The 24758-nt window shown below is 38.4% G+C and overlaps 1 protein-coding gene across 1 annotated transcript in view; it reads left to right on the top strand.

The window, feature by feature from the left end:
* The window catches only part of SERINC5 (serine incorporator 5), a 55428-nt gene that overhangs the window by 9782 nt on the left and 20888 nt on the right, over nt 1-24758 (top strand). Inside the window, exons 2-4 of the mRNA XM_060761604.2 lie at nt 11809-11976; nt 19082-19260; nt 21789-21871. Coding sequence (XP_060617587.2) covers nt 11809-11976; nt 19082-19260; nt 21789-21871 — 430 coding nt within the window. The remainder of the gene's footprint in view (nt 1-11808; nt 11977-19081; nt 19261-21788; nt 21872-24758) is intronic.

The following is a 24758-nucleotide window of genomic DNA, read 5'->3' as shown; positions in this document are numbered from 1 at the left end:
TGAAATTCATGTATGTTTCATATATACCTCATGTACATAACTTGAAGGTAAATTTATACAGATAATGTGCATTAAACACTGAGTCTCATCGGAAAGTAAAGGTAACTCTATCTCAGCAACCCATGTGCACAATGTTGGAATTGCAGGGTATTCTGGATTTCAGAAGTCTGGATAAGGAATGCTCAACCTGTATGTATGAACAAAGCCCACCATTTTAGAAATGTTTTTCATTGATTTTTTGGAAATATTCTGGTAGGTAATCCCAAATTATTTTTATATTAGGTATAGAAATGTTATGTGTGGGAAACAGCTGTCACTTTGTTAATGACAGAAATTGCATGCTATTGTAATCTCTCGCTCACACACACATGCACACTGCTTAAAATAGATATTGTATATATACATAAACATTTCCTTTTAACATCAGTGGCTTTGCCATCTCTTAAAAACAATCCAAGTTTGGGAGGAAGTAACTCTCCCCTGGGTCCTACTAGAAGCAAGCAGTATATTCTTCACCCACTCATTTAGACACTGTTGACATAGGTGTTTTACTTCGTTGGAAGAAGAATTTTTGCATTTTGAAAAAAATATAGCTACACTTTCAGTTCTAAAAAGGGCAGCCTAGAACCACCCTTTTATGCAAAATAGGTATATCCAATTATAAGGAATTTAGGTATATCCTTGTGTATTGATACTTAATCTTAAAGTTGTCAGTTCCACTTTCATTCTGTCCAAAAAAAATGTTTTGAGTCAAAGCAATTCAATAGCACTGATTGGCAACGCCTTTCTTTATGCATACTTTTCTCCAGGCAGAATAAATCATCGCCGCATGGACGAAGCCTGCACAATAGTTGTTTGCTTTTGCTTACATAAAAAACATCTGCCACATTTCACAGGAAACTGCCTTTTACATGTGGTAGTTCTATAGTATTTCTCTTGAGACCAGAAAGTTGATCTCTGCTTTAAATGAAGCAGCCGTAAAGCAAAGCTTTAGTTACCATTGTTTCTTTTTCTGGTTGATTTTGTATATATAAATGACATGCTGACACGCTTTCAGGATGATGCTATGCCCAAAGCTATTGGAAAGACTATTCTCGTCACACCCATTATATATATTACATTTAGTAATATTTACATTGTGTTCTGATTTATACATTTGGAAAAAGTAAACTTTGCCAATTCCTGAGTCCTGTTTCTGTGTCATTGCTACTCTGTATTTAGAAATAGGGGCTGGAATCTTTTGGGTATTCCCAACTAGAATATACCTGTTCAATCAATTGTTTTTACATAGTTTTTTTTTCATGTGATGAGCGACTTGAGAAACTGCAAGTCGCTTCTGGTGTGAGAGAATTGGTCATCTGCAAGGACGTTGCCCACAAGATGCCTGGATGTTTTACCATCCTGTGGGAGGCTTCTCTCATGTCCCCTCGTGAGAAGCTGGAGCTGACAGACAGGAGCTCACCCCCACCCCCCAGATTCAAACCGCAGACCTTTTGGTCAGTAGCCCTACCAGTGCAAGGGTGATGCTTTAAAGACAAATACATTTATGATCAGATTGTGGAATTTCTTTCTTGTGAACTGTACTTTGAATCTCTTTTGAGAGAAAAAAAATTGAAATAATACTAATAATATTTTTCCATGTCAGGAGTGACTTGAGAAACTGCAAGTCATTTCTGGTATGAGAGAATTGTCCGTCTGCAAGGATGTTGTCCAGGGGATGCCGGGATGTTTTACCATCCAGTGGGAGGCTTCTCTCATGTCCCTGCACGAGAAGCTGGAGCTGACAGACGAGAGCTCACCTCGCTCCCCAGATTCTAACCACCAACCTTTTGGTCAGCAGTCCTGCCGGCACAAGGATTTAATCCATTGCACCATTGGGGGCTCCTTTACATAGATAAATCCTACTGATTCAATAGGTCCGTTTAGGTAGGACAAGCAACAGAATTCTGGCCAATGCTTTAAGATAAACAATATGATAGTTTATCATTAATGAGTAGTCTGTAGCACTTCATTGCATATTTCTGGACTTCAGCTTAGACAATCCCACATAATTTGCTACGTCCATTAGAAAATTGTGAATTGCATGGTATCACTGAGGAGAAAATAAACTCTTGTGAATTCATCACCAGTAGTGCTTATTCTGCACTTCTATTGCAAAAAGAAAAGCACTCCAGTAGTTCTTTTAAAGTAATAAAGAAGACTCATTAATGTGTCAGGCTATCATGGCATTTTAAGAACCATCTGTGTTAGTAGCTACAGCAAGAATAGTTACCACTCTCCTCTGTAGCTTTCAACTTTCTAAAATAGCCATGGGCAGAATAGTTCAACAACTGTAGGGTATGTTTAGCCTGCAGAAGAGAAGGCTGAAAGGAGACATGATGTCCATGCATAAATATGGGAGGGGAAGTCATAGGGAGGAGGGATCAAGCTTGCTTTCTGCTGCCCTGGAGACTAGGACGCAGAGCAGTGACTTCAACTACAGGAAAGGAGATTCCATCTGAACATTAGGAAAAACTTCCTAACTATGAGAACTGTTCAGCAGTGGAACTCTGCTCTGGGGTGTGTAGGGCACCAGGTTAGAGATGCTACTTTAAACATTGTAGCAAAAGTTAAAACTATTGTATTATTAAACAAAAGCAGGCATAAAGAACAGCCACGTGTTGCCACTTATGATGCAGTATTTATTTATTGTGTCAGAAGCAAGTTGAGGGTATGATTAAAATGCATTTTAAAAAAAACATTTTTTTAAAATCTTGGCATTATGCTAAATGTCCTTTGAGTAGAACCTGGCCACTATTATTATTTTGATGTTGTTTATAATTGTGATTGTTTTTATATGTTTTTTGTTGTTTTTAATTTGATAGTGTTTTATCTGTAATTGTTGGGCTTGTCCCTTGTAAGCCATCTCAAGTCCCCTTGGGGAGATGGATGGTGGGGTATAAAAATAATAATAATAATAATAATTATTATTATTATTATTATTTGTAGTGCCTATGGTGTCGCTGTGAGAAGGTCCTCTGTTGTGCGTGTGGCAGGGCTCTGACTGCATTGTAGTAGATGGTCTGTGGTTTGCTCTTATCCACATTTGCATGTCGTGGATTCTTTGTAGCCCCATTTCTTAAGGTTAGCTTTGCATCTTGTGGTGCCAAACCACAGCCTGTTCAGCGCCTTCCAGGTTGCCCAATATTCAGTGTGCCCAGGAGGGAGTTTGTCATCTGGTCTCAGACACTGATTAAGATAATAAGTTTTAGCCTGCCACTTTTGGACTCTTGCTTGCTGAGGTGTTCCTGTGAGTATCTCTGTAGATCTTAGGAAACTGTTTCTTGATTTAAGCCTTTGGCATGCTGGCTGATATCCAAAGAGAGGATGTGCTGGCGATGTCACTGCCTTGGTCCTTTCATTGTTGACAGATGTCAGGTGGTGCAATACCAGCTAAACAGTATAATTTCTTCAGTGGTGTGGGGTATAGACATCCTGTGATAATGCCACATGTCTCATGCGCCAAGGTTTTAGTGTGGTGAGATGTATTCCACACTGGGCATGCGTATTCAGCAGCAGAGTAGCAAAGCTCAGGGGCAGATGTTTTCACTGTGTCTGGTTGTGATCCCCAGGTTGTGCCAGTCAGCTTTAATACGATATTATTTCTAGCACCCACTTTTTGCTTGATATTCCAACAGTGCTTCTTATAAGTCAGAGCATGGTTATGGTGCAGTTATCTTGTCTCAGTGAACTGTGGTTAAAGAATTGAAGGCTTGCTACGTAAACTCTTTAAAGACTTCTGTCTTTCTGTTTATTGCAAAATTTAGGCTTGCTAAATGTTTGTTCCTGGAATGGAAGGTGTGGAATAAAAATAAACAAAATGGGTTCAAATTCCATCTCAGGAGCTCGATATATTTACTATTAACATTTAAAGGTTTTTTATAGAGTTATATTCCACTGTGAAATTGGATTTTTAAAAAATGTGTGGGTTGACAAGGAATTACTTTAGAAACAGAAATATGCTAGAAGAAGATCTGAGTTGGCTTGGTAGCCTCATTAGAATCAATGACCCATAAACTACAGTTAATGGAAGAGTTCTACCTGTTTTGCTGAACTTGAACCAAAAAGGAGCCTGAAGGTCACCTACTTTCAGGGACACCTGTTGCCTTATTCTCTGTTGTCTATATACAATGCCTCCAGGTAACCAGACAGGAAGCATTTCTTAATCTGGATTTGGCTCTGAGTCATATTTTAAATTCAGACAAATCAGTTTGTCACAGAGTATAAACAGTTGGTCTCCTAAAGTTTCTATTGGCTCGTAAAATATGTCCACTTTTGCAACATAATTTAATTCTTTTGGACTATCCCTGTCCTATCATTTCAGAAGGTAATGTTGAAAATAAAGTTAGATTAGTGTTTAGTTGCTCTGATTTTTACCAGTCATTGAAACCAAATAATCAGTTGTATCGCTGATCTATTGCATTAATAGGAGTGACACTCTTCTGGATTAAGAAGGAGAGCTAACTGGGTTATGTCATGAAACTGCCCTTCTCCAGTCTCAAATTACCTACATTCTTAAAGAGTTCACATTCACTTCGTTGAAATAATTTGGCTAAGAGGACAAAAGCAGTGTCAAGGGTTGAGAAGGGAGTGATTGTATTCCCTCCAGATCACATCACACCATTTCACTTAACAAGAAAGGTTTAATGACACGCACAAAGAAAGTTCTGACTTCTAAAACTTCCCCTAGCCGGTGTAATAGACAGCAAGTTGTGTATTATGCAGAAGAAAGCAAAAGGCTTTTGTACTGAGCAAGATACTAAATTCCCTTTCCATCTTCTGGTAGAAAATACCAATTCAGTTAGTATTTGATGAATGATGAATGACTTGTTTGTGTATTTTAGATACATAGCTATGAAATGTATGCAAATATGAATTAACACCCTTTAATTGCCTTACTTCCTATCCCAGACAACCATATAGTTGCATTGGAGGACCGAGAGATTCCTAGAGAACTATCCTGAGAAAGTATTCCATAGGATCACTTGTAGGACCTTGCAGATTCCTATGTAGATAATTTCCTCCTAGGCAAGATGAATGAACCTGCAGATATGGGTTCTGTGGTTATGGAGGGTTTACTGTTGTTGTGAAAATGCAATCTTCCTGGAAAATAGAGGTAGTTACATCTATTTCTAAAAATAATGACCACAATATATAACATTCCATGTATGCTTTATTTTTTTCAAAATATGTCATTGTTCAGCTTTGCTAGGTACCACTTACTTGGCTGCTGTTCCTGGGACCAGTTTAATCCACGTTGCCTCAATAAGCACCCTAATAAAAAGTACATTTTTTGATTTCCAGGGAGTCTGAAATGGCTTACCAAATCATGTTCAGAGTTTAAAGCTGCATGTTTGAAGTTAGTGGGACTTCCTTGCAGGGAAATATGTTTAGGATTAGGGTGCAGGCATTTACTGTTACTGTGCAGTTGTCTGGCTTTTCTCAGAATTTATGAAACAGTCTTTAAAAAGAATCAAAGTAAGGAAACAAAAAGCCATGAAATACTTCAAAATCATTAGGGTATTTTTATCTTCAAATCTTTGTGCCCTTTAGGTGATTATAAGCCAGCCATTTCAGTTGTGCGTGCAAATCTGTTTACCAGGCTTTTGTTATAATTCTGTATGATGGTTTCCTCTGGGACTTTAAAAAAAACCAGAACTCAGTGTTTGGGATCTGTTATATTTGCACCCCACTCGTAACTCATTTGGTTTGATTCTGATTGGTTCCTAAGTTTCCATATTTTTGGACATCTTGCAGTATTTAGGTTCATAGGACTGGGATATATTCATTATGCTTTGCTTTTCCACTTGCTAGCTGTCTCCAGACATTAATGCTGTCATTCACATTATGCTTGCATATCTTCTCCTTTTATTTCTGAAATTCAAAAGTAGAATGATTGTCTTGGACTAGATGGAAAGGGTTTCAAAAGCCTCATGGGTGGAACTTGTTTAGCAAATAAGAGAAAGGAATGTTCATCAGAATAAATAAAATAGTATTACACAGAACTTTTTACTTGGAACTATTTTGCTGCATAAACATCTTAATATTTACATCTAACTGGTTCAGCTAGTTAAATATAAGTGTTTTTATTACACTAAATACAGCACCTTAGAAGTCGCCCAGTCTTCTATGTGCCCAGGAGGGACTTTCTCATCCAGCATCGGCCACTGATTGAGCTTCTGGATTTTAGTCTGCCACTTTTGGACTCTTGCTTGCTGAGGTCATTCATGCTGTTAACATTTTGGTAGCATATTGCAGCACGAACTTTGCACTTGGAGGGAAACTGAATGAGTTTGCTCATCTTCACCATAACACCAGTCAATGAGCTACTGACAACTGGCACTGCTTGTTCACTTCCGCTGGCTTCCCGCTACATGGCAGTGATGCCAACTTCCCCCGAGAAAATTCCCTGTGAGAGCTACATGCCTTGTAACCTTAATTTCTGGATAACCCTCGTATTTATGGGCTACAGCACTTCAGGATTCTAGAACAATATTTTCCCCATTCTTTCTTTCATATCTGACATCCAAGATTACAGTTAGTAGTGTAAATCTGGAAAATGTCATCGGCTCTCCTGAAAAGATGTCCAGAATACTGTAGTACATATTCTTCTGATCTTTTGAACAAATAAAAGTTTCCTGCCTTGTCTTTTCATATATCTTGTATTAAACAGCTCATTTTTTAAATGTTGCATATATAAAATGTTCCAAAAACCATTGCCAGTTTCCTACTTAGTTACAGTATCTGTTGGAATTAGCTTTTCTTAGCAACACTGAGAAAGTGAGCAGGGGGAGTCATAAAACTGTCAAGCAGCAAAACCTGTTTGATCTTTTATCACTTTTTTCTTGGGTGGGATAGAGAGGCTGCCGCAGGTAAAAGTCAATTCCGCTTTTGAGAAGCTTGCAATGTCCTCTCACTGAGAAAGCTTGAGGGCAAACCTAAGTTTCTGTGTTCACTTGAGAAAAGGGTGAGATCACTAGGTGTGGCTTTCTTCTCATGCTGGAAAAGCTAAATAATAGTTTCACGTGCATTTTCTTTCATATTATGTACTTTGAGCAAGCTTCAAAAGATACTGTGATATAGTGTAAGGATTTCCTTGTTCCTAAATGTAGGCCCCTTCCACACAGCTGAATAAAAACCCACATTATCCTCTTTGGACTGGAATATATGGCAGTGTGGACTCAGATAACTCAGTTCAAAGCAATACTGTGGGTTATTCTGCCTTGATATTCTAGGTTATATGGCTGTGTGGAAAGGCCTGTAGTCTAACCAACTAGTGCTATGTATTCCACATAGATAGTGCCCTAGTGTGAATTTGGCTCACTTGAGAGTAAGACCCGTTGATTTTCAATTGTGAGTGGAGGTGTATAATATTCTCCTGTGGATGTGACAAGCTGATAAAATGAACCAGGTGAAGATTTGTCACACCACTGCTGAGCACTTATCGGGTGTAGAAAAATGCATTCAGGGTAGGAATGGGCAACGCTTTATGTATCATTTAGGTAGAGTAGCACTTTGTATAGACCTACTGTTCATACCCACTAAGAACGACTATATGAAGGAATTGTTATGACAGTTGCTATCTGACTTTGTTCATTTATCAAGTAAGCAAATCTTTGGCTGATGTTCATGGTAATTAACTATTCATTACCCCCCCCCCCCAATTATACAGATAGCATGCTATCTGACTAACAGTTCCCCATATGGATGCCAAATGTGCAAAATGTCTCCTTTCTTTTGTTTTCTGTATGTTTTATTTTGAGAGGGAAATATAGAAATACAGGAAGCATTCTGTGTTTCAAGTGCTCCTCCAAATATGTCAGCAGGCATCCCTTTTAATACTAAACTGCTAAATCTCTTAATGACACTGTTTCTGTTTAAACTATTTAAAAAACCAATCCGAATGTGGGAAATGCAGCAGCTACTGATAAATTTCAAAATAAAAATTAAGATACCAATAAAATTATATTAATTGAGGCATCAGTAGGTTAAATGTTTTTGAATATTTACATAAAACTGTAATTTAAGATAAAATTATCAAACTCCAATTGAACCATTATTCTAACCTTCTTCCGTGTTAATGTCCATATGTATTCTTCCAATAATAATAGAGTAAAATAATAAACGGAATAAAAATAATAGAGTAAAATAATGGAAATGTAATAATCACAGTAATAATAGAGTAAAATAATAAATGGAATAATAATAAATAGAGTAAAATAATTAATCTAATAAATATAACAATAACAGAGTAAAATAATAAATAACTTTGACTTGAGTGTAAGCCAAGGGGGTGCTTTTTCAGCCTAGAAAAGGGCTGAAAACTCGGCTTTTGCTTGAGTATATACAGTATCTCACATTTTGGTTGACCTGGAGACATAGATAGAGGAGCATATTGGACAGGTGTCCTTGACTCTCTCTATATAATGTTAATTATGCCCATTCAATTGATGTCAGGTCTGCTGTGATCTGTAGTTTACTCTCTCTCTCTCTCTCTTGTAGTTAAATATTCAGAAGCCTTTATTTAGTTCAATCTATAACTCAGTGGAAAACTTACATCTGTGTCGGATAATTATTTCTTTCCACTGCTTATCCCATTTACTGTAGTTAATGATAATATGGAGATGGGGGCCTATATCATATTTAATTTAAAAACGATTATAGTAGTGCATATTTGATCAATTAGACAGATCATTAAAATTCAATATGCGCATTTAATAAAAGTGGTCCCTCCCCTTAGAAACAGAACTTATCACTTGTAAGTAGTTAACTGTTCTTTTCTGAAATTGCACTTACAAAAATTAAGTGCATATATCCTTTTTAAAAAAACCACAATTCGCCTTTTTCATTATTCGTTTTATCCTTCATTAAATGAAACAGGGCTCTTTTTATGGAGATAGTCCAACAACAGTTCCACACTTCATTCATCACAAAAGACTAACAGTGTGGCAGTGAATTAAGAATGGTTCAGTAGGGCTATTCACTCAAAGGCTGCTTAGTTTTGGATGGCATGCGGGAGGGTCAAGCTTCCGGATTTCTGTTTACTCAGTGAAAACAATTTGAATTGATCTGTGTTTTGTCTGGGCAAAGAATAAGAAAGAACTTTAACCTTAAACATGAAAGGCCTATGTTGTAAGCTTTGGCATTCAGCAGTGTCAGATGGAGAGCAGGGCCGTTGGTTCTATGCATAGCAATTGTGCCATGCTATTTTCTCTTTCCGTGACATGGCAGCGGGTGGGAGAGCGTCCACCCCAATAGGTTTTTTCTTTCTTTCTCAAAAGCATATCAGGCAGATAATGGTGTCTGTGAAAGCCTGGAAAGATTCTTTGATTAGTAATAAATCCCAATTTCTCTTGAGCAAGGGAGTAGGCAACCAGGTATCTTCCATACTTTTGAGAATATAAATACCATAAACTCTAGCTCTCGTTTATTATTATTTATTATTATTTATTATTTAATTCTGTTCAATATTGCTTGCTACATCCAGCGATATATTAAAATGTGGCCAATTGTCAGGGATTGTGGGATATATATAATATTATTATTTATATCCCACTTTATCTCCCCATAGAGAGACTCAAAGCAGCTAACAATCAAAACATTACAACTAAAAAAATACAAATATACAATAATAAAACACTATATTATTATATGTCATCAATAGTATTATATTAAACATATTTGTATTATTATATTGTATTATTATTATATTGTATTATAATATACACACTACTGGAGAAATTATACTGTTTAGCTGATATTGCACCACTTGACATCCATCAGGAAGTAGCAGCCAATAATGAAAGGACCAAGGTCCAAGGTAGTGACACCTCGTCCCATTCTCTGGTCAGATATCAGCCAGCATGCCAATGGCTCAAATCAAGAAACAGCTTCCTAAGATCGAGAGAGATACGCACAGGAACATCTCAGCTAGTGAGAATCCAAAAGTGGCAGGTTAAAACCCAGCACCTTAATCAGTGGCTGAGACCAGATGAGAAACTCCCTGGGCAACCTGGAAGGCGCTGAACTGGCTGTGGTGAGGCACCATGAGATGCAGAGCTAACCTTAAGAAATGGGGCTACAAAGTGGAGTTCACGACATGCGAGTGTGGAGAAGAGCAAACCACAGACTACCTACTACCTGAGCCCTGCCACATGCAGAATGGAGGACCTTCTCACAGTGACACCATAGGCACTCCAAGTGACTAGCTTCTGGTCATAGGACATTTAGCAAAGTATATTGAAAGCACCAGGTTATATATTCCTTTCTGCTACAGGATTTGTGAAACATTTACAAATTGAGAATGGATAAAATAGGGTGCCAGACACACATCTAATAGGTACCATATTTTTCTTACTTTTTTCAAATTGTCAATCTAGTCTTTCCAGCCCAGAAAATTCCCCAGAGAATTAAACTTCAGACTTGGTCATGATGTACAACAGAAGTTGAAAAAATGGCACTGTGTGGTAATTGTTCTACAGAAAGGCTGGGAATATGTTTTGGATGAGAGACCTTGGCTGATAAGAGGATGTGCTGGTGCATAATCTGGCAGCTTAGCAAATAACAGAGAAAAGCCAGGCAAGATAAGAGATGGAATGCATGTGCAATGTACAGCAGGTTAGACTTTCCACTGGTTGACAGAATCAAATAAAAAGAGTTGAAACATTTGTTACCCTACATTGTTAGCTAGCAACATCTGTGAATTAATTAATGCAGTGTTTAAGTAGCTGGACAGGAAGAGATTAATAGGAAATTGCAGTAACATAATATGTAACCTAATTATGCTTTATCTCTTTATGTAGTCTTACTAGTTTATTTCTATGCAAATACTGTTGTAGCTCAGCAACCAGGGGCTGGTGGGCACACTGATGATTCAGAAATGATTGTGGGGTTTCCTGGGATTCAAAATGATGCCAATTCAGGCCAGGTTCAAAGTTTGAAGATTCAGGCCAGGAAAATGAAATTGACTCAGACAGTGCTGAGCTCCAAGGTGAGTCACAGGAGACAGAAACAACATCATTAGATAAGGAGTCAAGTGAGAAACGGAAAACTCTAAAGGGAAAGCACCTGGTGTTACGGAGATAAGGAAAAATCTTTGTTTACAGATCAGAGCGGAGAAATGACCCCATAGGTCAGAGAGATTATGTGGGAAAGACATAGAGAAAATTTGTGGGAAACAATATGGCTTCACGACTGTTTATTAACAGCCAGTGTTTACATTAAAGTCAGTTCAGGCAACATTGGCTTTTGAGTTAGAAACTAGGTCTGAGTCTCTCGTCAAGTCAAGTCTTGGATTCAAGTATCTTGGAAGTTTTCTATTTTCTTGTTTTATGATTCTTGCTCAAGTTTTTCTAAGTATACCTTTTGTTTACGGGTTTATGCTGTCCTTGTGATTTTTGGCTATTCCTGGACTGTGTTACTTTGGGATTTCTATGAGACATTTGGATTGCTGTGTGGTTATCATCTATTGCTGAACCTTTTTTGGATTATTCCTCTCATTTCTTTATTCCTGCTTTTTCCATATATTTTACGTTTTTACAATAAACTGTATGTTTATACGCTGGACTCTTGTGTGGTGCTGTGGTCATAGGTGGCTCCAAGCCTGCAACAAATACATTTATTGGGTGCATTGCTCACTAACAAGGTTTTGACATGGGAAGCGGAAGGTAAGAAAGTATAGTAAATCCTACTTCTGCATTGTGTCAATTACTGTACAACCTGATTTAAGACAGAATGACGCTGACTTTAATTTTGTTTTTTTCTCCCCAGTTGGCCTGTTGTTGTGGCACTGCTGCCTGTTCGCTTTGCTGCCAGTGTTGCCCAAAGATAAAGCAATCAACCAGCACTCGCTTTATGTATGCCCTGTACTTCATCTTGGTGACTCTCATCTGTTGTGTCATGATGTCAGAGACAGTAGCAAAAGAAATGAAAGAACATGTAAGTAAGTGGGTTTTGATGGAAAGAAAAGGGAAAGGCTAATACCAGTTCTAAAATGGAAAGAGGGTGGTGTGTATAACTTGATGGTTACTCCCAGTATAAAATGCCATATGTAATGAGGCCTGACTGGTAATGGAAAGTTTGGAAGGAGAGAACTGTGGATACTAACTTACTATACTAACTTACTAGACACCTGTTGTTTGCATGATTATACATTATATCATTTAATCTTCAGTGCCCTTTTAAATTTCCACTAAAATGTGCATTAAACTTATCAGGAATTTTGAACAACCCAAAACATTACTTGGTTCGGTAACGCCAAATGTTTCATCCCGTGTTTTGTTTTGAATACGAGGAGTAGGAAGAGACAGTATAAAATGTAATTGTTTTTCCAGTGGCAAGAAATCATTTCTCCCTGAAACTTTAGTATTTATCATAATTGAGGAAAGCATAAAAGATTCAAGCAGTTCCTAGTCTGAGCTGTTGCCTCCTTTCTATTCCTTCTATAACTTAGATTCCAGGATAGTGGATATTCAGGAGACTGTGTTGGGATTTGTCATTAAGTTCATTTAAAAGCCATTATCAGTCTTAAACAGAGGTGAAGTGAATGCAGACTTCTTTTCTCACTTCTTTTTCACCCCCCTCCTTATGTTGTTACATCTGCTCTTCCCATTCATTCAGTTAGAAAATGAACACACTATTGTATGTTTGCCAGTTGCAGACTTCTCTGACACATTCATTGCGCTTCTGAAGGGGCGATGTATCATGGAGAATAATCTCCAGTCTTTAGACAATACCATTGTACAAATACTAGAGTGACACTCTTTCTCTCTGTTGTCTGGAGACAAGGCTCACAGATACGGTTGTTAACTGGTAAGACTAAATTATGCCATGCAGCTGGTGATGAGGCAGCCCTTGCACAAAATAAAATATCCAAAAGCATTTCAGAAGTTCTGCTTTCTGGCATCTGTTAGTTACAGTAGAAACAAATATTATCACAGTTGTGTAGAAAAGAGAGACAGAACTGGCCTGCCTACTGAAGCAGCCCCATTTGTAGATTGGTAATGAAACAGCATATGATCCAAAATCTATGCTCCAGAATCCTGCTTTCATCTTGTGCAGCATAGTCACATGGGTCTCACAAGTCGTGGACTGGACCTGAACAGGCTTAGAGCTAAAGCCACCTTTGGGATTGTCTAAAATGCTTCCATTTGAGTCTTTAACATAGAGCTGCCTGAAAAATCTCCCTCTGTTGATCTTGTTTGGACAAATTTCTCTTTGCTCTTGTTGCAGTATAAATTATGTTTCTTTTGGAACTGTAGTAATGCTTAAAACACCAATGGATTTGAAAAAGAGATCCTGAAACTCCACATCATTTTCTCAGAGCAAGCAATATTTACGTACAACCCTTAACTTTAGCCTTCTATAGGTCTGTAGTAAAGACAATCATTCCATCACTGTGGGCACTTCTACACAGCCCTGTAACCCAGAATCTCAAGGCAGATAATCTACAATATCTGCTTTGAACTGGATTATCTGCGCCCACATTACCATATAATCCAGTTCAATGTGGATTTTATACAGCTGTGTGGAACAAGTCTGTGAATGTGGAGATCAAGCAGAAAAGAAAAACAGAGAGAGAGTGGGAAAGGGGTGGAAGAACGATGTTAACACTTTCAGTTGTTACCCCAATTGCAAAAGAGTTCAGCTCCATCCACAGCCCCACAAGAGGAATCTTCCAAGCCACTTGGTCAATCTTTATATCTGAAAATGCTTAAGTTAAGCAGTAGCCATTTCATACTTTTTCTTGATACTTGTTTTGGCAAAATTAATAAACGTTTTCCAGACATTATGAAAACGAGCATGCAAGAGTCTACTTTCTTAACTTCCTTAGCTGCTAACATTGGCCGAGACAACAGAAAATTATATTTGCTCTTCTGTTGCCAATGAGAATTCTATTCATCAGCTTTTTATTCTTGTTTTCAAATTACTGCCAATAAGTCTTTAGCAGCAATTAAAGTTTGCTTTTTAATTTTATTCACAAAAATGTCAAAATCCAGATTTTTCTCCTTAGTCGCATACATTGATCTTGTATAAGCCCTGTGGAAGTTTTGGACACCTGCTGCTTGCACCTGGGCTGCTCTTCTTGCTATGCATCAGATGGCTTTTACAACTTTCTTCGGTTTCATAAATAATTTCCTATACCTGCTGTTAGAGGGGGAAAAATAGCTGCTTCAACATTATCTAGAAAATTTCTGAGTTGAATTGGAATGTCAGCTTGGCTATTTTTGGTCCTAATTAGACCGTGACCTTTCAGCCTAGTTACACTACACTAGCTCTATACTCACAGACTTCTTTCTTTGTTTTTTTGGGCTGTAGCCAAAGTTTGGATCTGCAGGACTAAGCAAAGCAAAGTATTTTCCATGCCTTGGCAAAGTTAAATTTTCTTCCTGTCAGACATAGTCAACAGCTTTTATGCTTCCTTTATCCACAGCCAAACTAAGTAAAAATTGGTTCTATTAGTATTTTTCTCTGTGAACTGGGTTGAGCCTTGGAAAATCCTCTATTAAGTCTCAGATTGTTTGCTCCATTCATAGACAAAAAAAGGTGTCTTAATGTTCTTCTCATTGATTACCAAAATATGGTTAGCCCATGTCTGTGGGGCTACAGAGAAGCCTTTATTTTATTGCATGTATTTGTATTTGTATATGCAAATGCTTGTATTTGTATATGCAATGTGTCTATTTACAGGCTGTCCTAGCTGTGAGTGGGTATGTGTCTGCCTTTATAGGCAGTACAGCCCAAGGATATAGGCTTAAGTCACATAAATTGCTTTGTGGGACGAGTTTTCTGATCGCAGCTGCACATTACTGTGTGGTTGAGCATGCGGCCAGAATGTGTGGCTTGGCTGTTCTTTTTCCATGAGCTAAAGTGTGGCCTCAAAAACAAATATTTAGAAAGTGGGGAGAGGAGTGAAATCTCCCCCACTTTTCAGGCGTTTTGCTTTTGCAATAATTTTGTAAAAAGCAATAAGTATTTCATGCTGTTGGAAGTTGGAGAATGGATAAATATTTTTGTTCGTTCTCATTCCCTCTCTCTCCTCAGATGCATATGTTCTTGTTTTGTCTATTTTTAAACATACTGAAACAAAACACTACTTTATAGAAAGCAACAGATGAAAACCACCATTATATGTGTAACCACATAGAACACAGTTGTGCAGTCAGCCTTAAAGAAACAAATCGAAAGAAAAGCTAAAGTAAAACCAAATCTTGAAAACTTTCATTCTTGTTTTGGATTGAAAGTGACTTGTCATTTGTACCTAGAAGGGTTTATTCAAGGACATAGGATTATTCAGAGGCTTTTCTCCCAGGGCAAAGAAAGAGGAATCCATTCCCAGAGGGGACAATCTAATACCACATGCTACCTTTGAACTCAGTAAAGTCCTTACCTCTCCAGTGTGAGCAGGAATTGGGCAGAAGCATGCTGGGAATATGCCAGTCAGTGTACCAATAGACCTGATCAATCCCCAAGACACATAGTTTCCTGCTCTTAGACCTACCCCACATTTTACTCTAGATTCTGATCTACACAGTTTCTGCAACTGGCATTGATCCCGAGGGCCTAGAAACAACCCAGAAAATAGATATATTCTGCCCTACTCACACTTCCTAAGCTTTTGGAGGCCCCAGCACCAGAGCTCTCCACAGCACATGATGGGATTATTCTACAGTTAGTCCTTCACATTCACTGGGGTTAAAAACTGTGTAATAGACTACTGCAATGTGCTCTACATGGGGTTGCCTTTGAAGACTGTTCGGAAGCTTCAAATAGTCCAATGGATGACAGCTAGATTGCTTACTAGAGTGGCATACAGGGAGCATACAATCCCCCTGTTACGTCAACTCCACTGGCTGTCTGTCGGCTACTGAGCACAATTCAAAGTGCTGGCTTTAGCCTATAAAGCTATACAATGCCCCAGAATATTTGTTGGATGTCAGAAGAAATACAAAGCAATATATGTAAGGAGAAAGTATAATATCCAAAGAGCATATAGCATACAATGTTATCAAAATTCCCAATATACAGCTCAATACAGTGGCATAAAGCTGAGTGAAAAGGAGCAACCACTCTCAAACATAAAAGTTCTAAGACTGATAGATTCCCATATATATATATATATATATAGAGAGAGAGAGAGAGAGAGAGAGAGAGACTTCCGGGATATGTGTTCAATGAAGAAACCTTTCAAAGTAAAGACAATGAGTCATGAAGTCCAAAGGAAAGTCCAAATAACATCAAAATTCAAGTAAAGTCCAGTAATAATAGAGCACCAAATAATAGAGCAAAATACAAATGGCATCAACAAGGGTGCCCGGGTATTTTTTGTACCCTGTTTCGGGGGGGGGGGGGGGAAATCCCCTTCTTCAGGAGTTGATATTCACAGTGACTCTAGACTCATATCTAAAACAAAACATAGAGTAACAAGTATTTTCCAGCAAAATTATAAAAGTAGAGATAACCCATATAACAAACATATACTCACACAGTGCCTGATAGCTTTATAAGAAATGACTCTGCTTGTAGTAATTCCAACTGTGAGTAATCCTAAACCTTCACCCCAGGTTTATAAGGACTATTTAGAAACTTAAAGGAAATAGCTAGAATTAAGTGACTCATATACTGTATGTTCTTTGGATATTATACTTTCTCCTTACATAGATTGCATTGTATTTAGCCTATAAAGCCCTAAACAGCTCTGGCCCAGCTTACCTGTCTGAATGTATATCACCTAATGAACCATCTCAGAGTTTAAGATTATCTGGAGAGGCCTGCTCTTGGTCCCGTCTCCTTTGCAGGTGCGATTGGCGGGGATGAGAGACAGGGCCTTCTCAGTGGTGGCCCCTCAACTGTGGAATTCCCTCCCCAGAGATATTAGATCAGCCCCCACCCTCTTGACTTTCCATAAAAGAGTAAAAACGTGGTTTTGCGACCAAGCCTTTGGAGAACTTGTGCAATAGATAGATATGGAATGATGTGCAATGACCATAGGAATGGCCCAGATGATGCTTGTGGATCACATGATCAATTGTGAAAGTATTGTTTTAAATGATTTAATTGTTTTAATGTATTTTTATTCTATTTTAAATGTTCGTTTTAATTGTACATTTTTTTAAGGCATCAAATAATTGCCTATGTGTAAAGCTGCCTTGATTCTCCTCCGGGGTTGAGAAAGGCAGGGTTGAAATGACGTAAATAAATAATAAAGTTAACTTAGTAAACAATGTAATAAGACGTGATGAAATAGCTTGTAAAGATTAATGACCACAGCTCTGATTATCATCCTTCCTTATATTTTCTTTAAAAATTCATTATACTATTGCTGTTTCAAAAGAAGGGAAGTGGATATATTGGTGAAGGGGACAATAGAGATGAAATCATTTGAACAATTAAAGACTTTATTTAGCAATATAACTTGGTTAAATTACCTACAAATTAAAGACTATTTTAAACAAGATCAAAAAACAGGTTTTGATTGGAACGAGAATATATGGGATAGAATACTAAAAACACAAAGGAAAACGGTTACAATATTATACAATAAATTGCTCCAGTGGATGACAGAAACAGAACAGGTGAAAACCTCTATGATTAAATGGGCGGAAAATATAAGAAGGCCCATCCACTTTGGGGAATGGGAAAGGATGTGGAATAAAAAATTGAAATACACATATGCTATGGACTTAAAAGAAAATTGGTATAAAATGTTTTATAGGTGGTATTTGACTCCGAGTAGACTGAGTCATATGTATCAAAATGTATCAGATAAGTGCTGGAAATGTAGTGAGCAAGTAGGCACCTTTTACCACATGTGGTGGACATGTAAAGAAACAACAAAGTTCTGGTCTATTATTCATGAGGAGTTACAAAAAATATTAAAGAAAAGCTTTAAGAAGAAACCTGAATATTACCTTCTGGGATTTACAGATGATGACTGTAAACTGGATGAGAATGAAGATAAATTATTTACCTATTGCACAACGGCGGCTAGGATGGTTTTTGCCAAATACTGGAAGAATGGTGAGGTTCCGAGTATTGAAGACTGGTGGAAGAAAATTAAAGAAATAAGAGACATGGACGAACTAACTTTTTTGTTGAGAAGAAATGAAGGAAGAGTTTTGAGGAGGACAGATTGGTCCCTGATATATGATTATGAAAAGAAAGCTGAAATAACAATGGGACGAGAATAGATATTAAGGTGAAGAAATATCTTGAAAAGATCCTGAGGTTGGAGTGGAAGTCATTTTAGAATAGTTTGAGTAGTTGTATTGTATGTATTAGATGGTAGTTAGATATGGTGGGTTTCTGTGTCTTTTTTTGTGTGTACCTCTCCCTTTCCTACTGTTCTATCTTCTTGTTTTTTGTTCCCCCTCTTTCCATGTGTGGATTGTGAAAAACTTAATAAAAATCATTTCAAAAAAAAAAACAAAAGAAGGGAAGTGGTATAATTTAGCTTCTGATTAAAGAATAGACATAGTCTCAAAACATCACTTCACTAACACAAGGGCAGCAAGCCACAGGTTGGCTTTTTATTTGGAAATCTGATCTGATCTTCTACAGATGAATTTAAGTAGAAGGTTGTTGTGAATTTTCTGGGCTGTATGTCCATGTTCCAGAAGCATTCTCTCCTGACATTTCATCCACATCTAGCATTCTCAGAGGTTGTGAGGTCTGTTGGAAACTAGACAGTTGAGGTCTATATATCTATAGAATGTCCAGGGTGGGAGAAATAACTCTTGTCCGCTTGAGGCAAGTGTGAATGTTGTAATTGGCCACCTTGATTAGCATTGAATGGACTTGCAGTTTCAAAGCCTGGCAGCTTATTGCCTGGGGGATCTTTTGTTGAGAGGTGTTAGCTGGTCCTGATTATTTCCTGTCTGGGCTTCCCCTGGTTTTTTAGTGTTGGTCTTTATTTACTGCCCTTTATTTAAGCAGAGCTAAGTGGGTTGGCAAGCCTAGAAGCTTCCCATAAAAATGTGCAAGTTGCTTCATTGTACAGTATCCTCACCGTACATAATCCGACATTCTTAACCATGTATTTCAGATTCATTTCTATGAAACAGTATGCCAGCACATTCAAGCAGGTGACTCCTGTGAGAAGCTGGTGGGCTACTCCGCAGTGTATCGTGTGTGTTTTGGAATGGCCTGCTTCTTTTTCATCTTCTTCTTGCTCACAATCAAGATTGACAGTAGCAAAAGTTGTCGTGCATATATTCACAATGGGTAAGTTGAATTAATGTCGACGTGGTGGTCGTTGCTCTTGGATTTTCACTGTGCTACACAGCTGCATTTGTTAATGCTTTTTATAAGATCTAGTGATTTTCTTTTCTTTATTCTATATCTTCGTTATTTCATATCTCCTTTATTCTAGTTTGTGACTGAATATTTTTGGAGCTTTGCAGGAAACATCCAGACAGATAATCCCAGTTATTGTTCCTGATAATTTCAGTTTTATTTTGGAGAACTATACTGACCAAAAGTTTGTTTGTTTATTTATTTATTTATTTACAGTATTTGTATACCGCTTTTCTCACCCTGAAGGGGACTCAAAGCGGTTTCCACATAGGTAATGGCAAAATTCAATGCCAGCACAAACAATTACAATTATACAATTACAGTTAGACATAAAGTTGGTGGTTCGAATCCGGGGAGCGGGGTGAGCTCCCGCTGTTAGGCCCAGCTTCTGCGAACCTAACAGTTTGAAAACATGTGAGTGTGAGTAGATCAATAAGTACCGCTTCTGCAGGATGGTAACGGCGCTCCATGGAGTCATGCTGGCCACATGACCTTGGAGGTGTCTATGGACAATGCCAGCTCTTTGGCTTAGAAATGGAGATTAGCACCACTTCCCAGAGTTGGACATGACTAAACTTAACGTCAGGGGAAATATTTACCTTTTTAATACACATTTTGTTTATTCCAGAATATTTTATTTCAGCTCCCAGTATGGCCAGAGACTTTTTATATCATTAAAAAATTGGAAAGAACAAGAACTAAATCTGAAACTTTTTCATCAGTCTGGATGGACCCTCTATATATGTTCATAGCACTGGCTAAACAAAACTATTAATAACCAATGAATGAGTTCTCTTGTTTCCAAGCTGCTTCTCCCTGCTTCTCCTTCCTATGTTTGTACACATTTCTGTGGGTATATGTTTTATTTATTTATTTATTTCCAACATTTCTACCCTGCCCTTCTCAACCCCTGAGGAGGGACTCAGAGCGGCATTTCAAAGGAATCTCACTCAGGGGTGATCAGATATTTGTAGAAATGTTCACAGTGAAAGAGGCTCTTTATTTTAATTTGCCTTCCTACTTAGTAATGTTCCACCTTCTTTAATGGGATAGCTGTGGTGCTTGATTTGGAAGAGTACAAACATTCTACTTACAAACGACACATAGTTAAGAATGAAATGAGACAACAGGAAGTGAGCGAAATCTACTTGTCAGAAAGCAAATTCACTCCTGAATGTTATCATGGGGGGGAAAGTGTCTCTACTAAAACTTTCTCACCAATCCTCGTTTCAAAACAAGCCCTTTATTCAAAATCTAATTGAATTGAAGAGAGATATTGACAAACTAGAATGTGTCCAGAAGAGGGCGACTAAAATGATCAAGGGTCTGGAGAACAAGCCCTATGAAGAGCAGCTTAAAGAGCTGGGCATGTTTAGCCTGAAGAAGAGAAGGCTGAGTGGAGATATGATAGCCATGTATAAATATGTGAGAGGAAGTCACAGGGATGAGGGAGCAAGCTTGTTTTCTGCTGCCCTGGAGACTAGGACATGGAACAATGGCTTCAAACTACAAGAAAGGAGATTCCATCTGAACATTAGGAAGAACTTCCTGACTGTGAGAGCCGTTCAGCAGTGGAACTCTCCGCCCCAGAGTGTGGTGGAGGCTCTGTCTTTGGAGGCTTTTAAACAGAGGCTGGATGGCCATCTGTCAGGGGTGCTTTGAATGCAATATTCCTGCTTGTTGGCAGGGGGTTGGACTGGGTGGCCCATGAGGTCTCTTCCAACTCTATGATGCTATGATTCTATCCCAGAAACAGAAGTTAAGGTGAAATTTTCTGAACAGGGGCACAGACAGCAAAACAAACAGCACAAGGATGTTAACTTTTTCCTGTGCTATCCAATGCTTTTAGCTACACTTAAAATAATGTATCTGTTCCAACTTACAAACATATTCACCTTAAGAACAAACCTACAAAACCTCTCTTTTTCATAATGTGGATACTGCCTGTACTCACAAAATTCATACACGATACTTCACTTCTTCCCAAAGGATTGTTCTTTAGGAGGAGGAGCTATGAGAAGTATTAGAGCATATGGTCTGCAAACAAATATATTGTCCTAAGTTCTGTTTATAGCGTCACCTGACAGGACTGGACAAGTGCTTGCCTGAAACCTTGGTGAGCCACTACTAGTCATTTTCAACAGTACTGAATTAGATGGACAAAGAGTCTGACTCACTATCAGGTGGCACTTTATATGTTTTTGTGTTAATGGGTCTTCTTTTTCCTTATGTTGTCAGATGAATTCTTTCAGTAGGGAAGTGTGGTGGAGTTGATTCAAGAACAGATCAAATATCTTAATATGTCTTAATATGATTTTGCATATATGAAAATACCTTTGGGAAAGATGATAGACAGTATTCAGGAGCATCCCCATCACTATGAGCATATGTCCTTATATGTGTGTGTATGTAATATTTGCATTTAAGTAAACCCAATTTTGTTTCTCTTTCCCCAGGTTCTGGTTCATTAAACTTCTAGTCTTGGCAGCCATGTGCTCAGGAGCCTTTTTCATTCCAGATCAGGATACCTTTCTTAAAGGTACACATTTTTAAAATAAATGGTCTTTCTTCTTCTTCTTCATGGTCTACTATATGCAGGTATCAATTTAAACCAAGCACAAGAGTTGGGGCCAAAGCCCAAAGTGAACCTGGGTCTATCTTCCACATATAGAAAAGGGAAGAGCAGTGTAATATACGTATATGAATGCAGGAAAGAGCAAATGAAACAAGACACAGGCAAATGAACTTGGAAATTCCTCAGTGCAGTTAATAGTGTTTTCTCTCTCCTTTTTCTAGAACAGTGTTTCTCAACCTGGGGGTCAGGAACCCTGGGGGCGGGGGCGGGGTGTCTCAAGGGGGGGCTTTTGGGGGGGTTGCCAAAAGCCATCAGAAAACACATATTTCTGATGGTCTTAGGAACGCCTTTGGCAGAGAAGGCTGAAGATCTCTTCCTTTAATGTCATTCAAGTCCTTGAATCTGAAATCACGTAGGTTGTCTTTCAGAGGACCTCTGGCTTCTTTGTGTAGTCTGACACTGAATGATATTAAAACAGCTTTAAAATCATGGGTCATGAAGCAAAACCCTGAATTTTTCCAAAGTGGTTTTGTTGCCTGGGTTGAACGATGGCGCAAATGTGTCCAGATTGATGGTTACTATGTTGAATGGTTGTTTTGCATAGAGGACAGCTCACGCTATGATCTGTAGTAACTTCTGCTGTTATACAAGAGTTGAATGAAAAGTAATGCCTCCACCTTAGTTACTTGGGTTTGGATGGGAATATTTTAATAAATCAAACTCAGAAATAATCCTTAGAATGTGCTCTTTAACTACTACTATTCACTTTTCAACATAATCACCAGACAATTGGATACATTTCTGCCAACGATGAACAAGTTTTCTGAAGCCATCACAGAAGAAGTCTACACTCTGTTTCTGTAAAGTATCGTGAACAGATCTTCCGTTAGCGAAGCATAGCAATAATGTTACCCACATGTTCTTGTGAAATGCCAATTATGTTTGAAATTTCTCTCTGAGTGATACAACAATCATCCTGAATCAACCTGTAAACCTTTTGCTTGTGAAACTCGGTGGTTGCTGTCACAGGACGTCCAACTCTTTGTTTGTCATGCAAACCAGATGTTCCCACCTCAACATCTTTAAACTTTCTCGCCCAACGATGCACAGTACTCACATCAATATAATCACAATAAACAGCTTGCATTCTCTGATGAATCTCCTTTGGGGTGACACCTTCTGCTGTCAAGAATTCAATGACTGCATGTTGCTTGTCTCATTGACCAACCGTCTACACAGGGTTCCATACTTCACACTTTAAGAACACAACTGTTCAATGCTAAAGCTTCCCGCCAAAATAGAACTGTAGAGGATAGTCTACCTAATAAGCCAGTACCTGCTGCATACCAGTATTGCCATCTGTTGAGGAGTTACGAAGGTGGAGGCATTTCTTTTCATTCAACCCTTGTATGTTCATTTATAACATTTTATGATACAAGAGGCAAAACTTTTTGACCCACCCTCGTACATCCTGAATATCAGATAATTATATTATGATTCCTAACAGTAGCAAAATTACAGTTATGAAGTAGCAACAAAGATAATTTTATGCTTGGGAGTCACCACAACATGAGGAACTGTATTAAAGAGTCGCAGCATTAGGAATGTTGAGAACCACTGTTCTAGACTGTGATTAATGGCAAAGTAAACTTGAGAAGCAAATATTTTAGAAATGATGTATATTATGTAGCGAGAGAATAGACAGTCTTGCTTCCAGAAACCAGAGAAAGCATAAAACTGTATTTAAAATCCAAAGGTTTGATTCAGCCCTATTCTTTTGGCATAGCTGTACAGATGAAACAGACTACTTTAAATCAACAATTTAGTGTGGTTAGTGGCCAGGGATGGTGGCATTCGGCACTCAAAATTTGGAGGGCTACATATTCACCATTTAATTTAGTAAAAGGGACACTAGTCTCTAGCAATCTTACACAAAGTTGTAATTATAGAAACACAACCCACCCTTTCCCTTGGATCAAAAAGCCCAAAAAGAGAAAAAGTATAAGCTGCAAGTGCTTCAGTGTTGGGCAATGCTCAGGCAAAATTATTACAGTCTTCCATTTTAATTCCATAACTGCATTTTGCCCTAGCCAAGATGTCCCTAGTTTAAAATAGCTTTTCTAACAAAAGGATATCCCTCCTGCGTTTCAGGTTGTATTGCAGGAAACAGGCGTGTAATCACCCCTCTGCCCTCCACAGTGAAAAGTCAAACCAGAAGGCCATAAAATGAAAGGCTCAAACTGCATAACTTGTTAAATGTATGGTTTGCATTTGTTTCTGGGTGGTAGTGAGAAACTGGTCAGATAAGAACTTGTTGGGAGAGAGACAGTTTGTTCCATCCATACTATCTCCTCAGCGAAATCCTTTCTTCCCCAACATAGAAAGTGGAGAGAACAGTGCAATTTGTGCTGCGGGAGAACATCGGTTTCCAGGTGGAAGGTGGTCCCGGTCAGGGTAGACCTGACACGCCTTCCTCTTGGCATGTTTCTCCCTTTCACCCTCAATTCGTGCCTCTTTGAATTCCACAGCACTACTAGTCACAGCTGACCTTCAGTTAGAGTGCTCAAGGGCCAGAGCCTCCTAGTTCTTTGTGTTTATACCACGGTTTTTAAGGTTGGCTTTAAGTCCATCTTTAAATCTCCTTTCCTAACCACCAACGTTACATTTCCTGTTCTTGAGTTGGGAGTTAAGTAACTGCTTTGGGAGACGGTGATTGAGCATTTGGACAATGTGGCCAGTCCACCGGAGTTGATGTCATAGGAGCATCGCTTCAGTGCTGGTGGTCTTTGCTTCTTCCAGCATGCTGACATTAGTCCGCCTGTCTTCCTAAGAGAGTTGCAGGATTTTTCAG

The sequence above is a fragment of the Anolis sagrei genome, chromosome 2 (genome assembly GCF_037176765.1).
Source record: "Anolis sagrei isolate rAnoSag1 chromosome 2, rAnoSag1.mat, whole genome shotgun sequence".
Classification (NCBI taxonomy): Eukaryota; Metazoa; Chordata; class Lepidosauria; order Squamata; family Dactyloidae; genus Anolis; species Anolis sagrei.
Note: the sequence above shows the minus strand (reverse complement) of the source record. Positions and strands in the feature narration are given on the sequence as shown.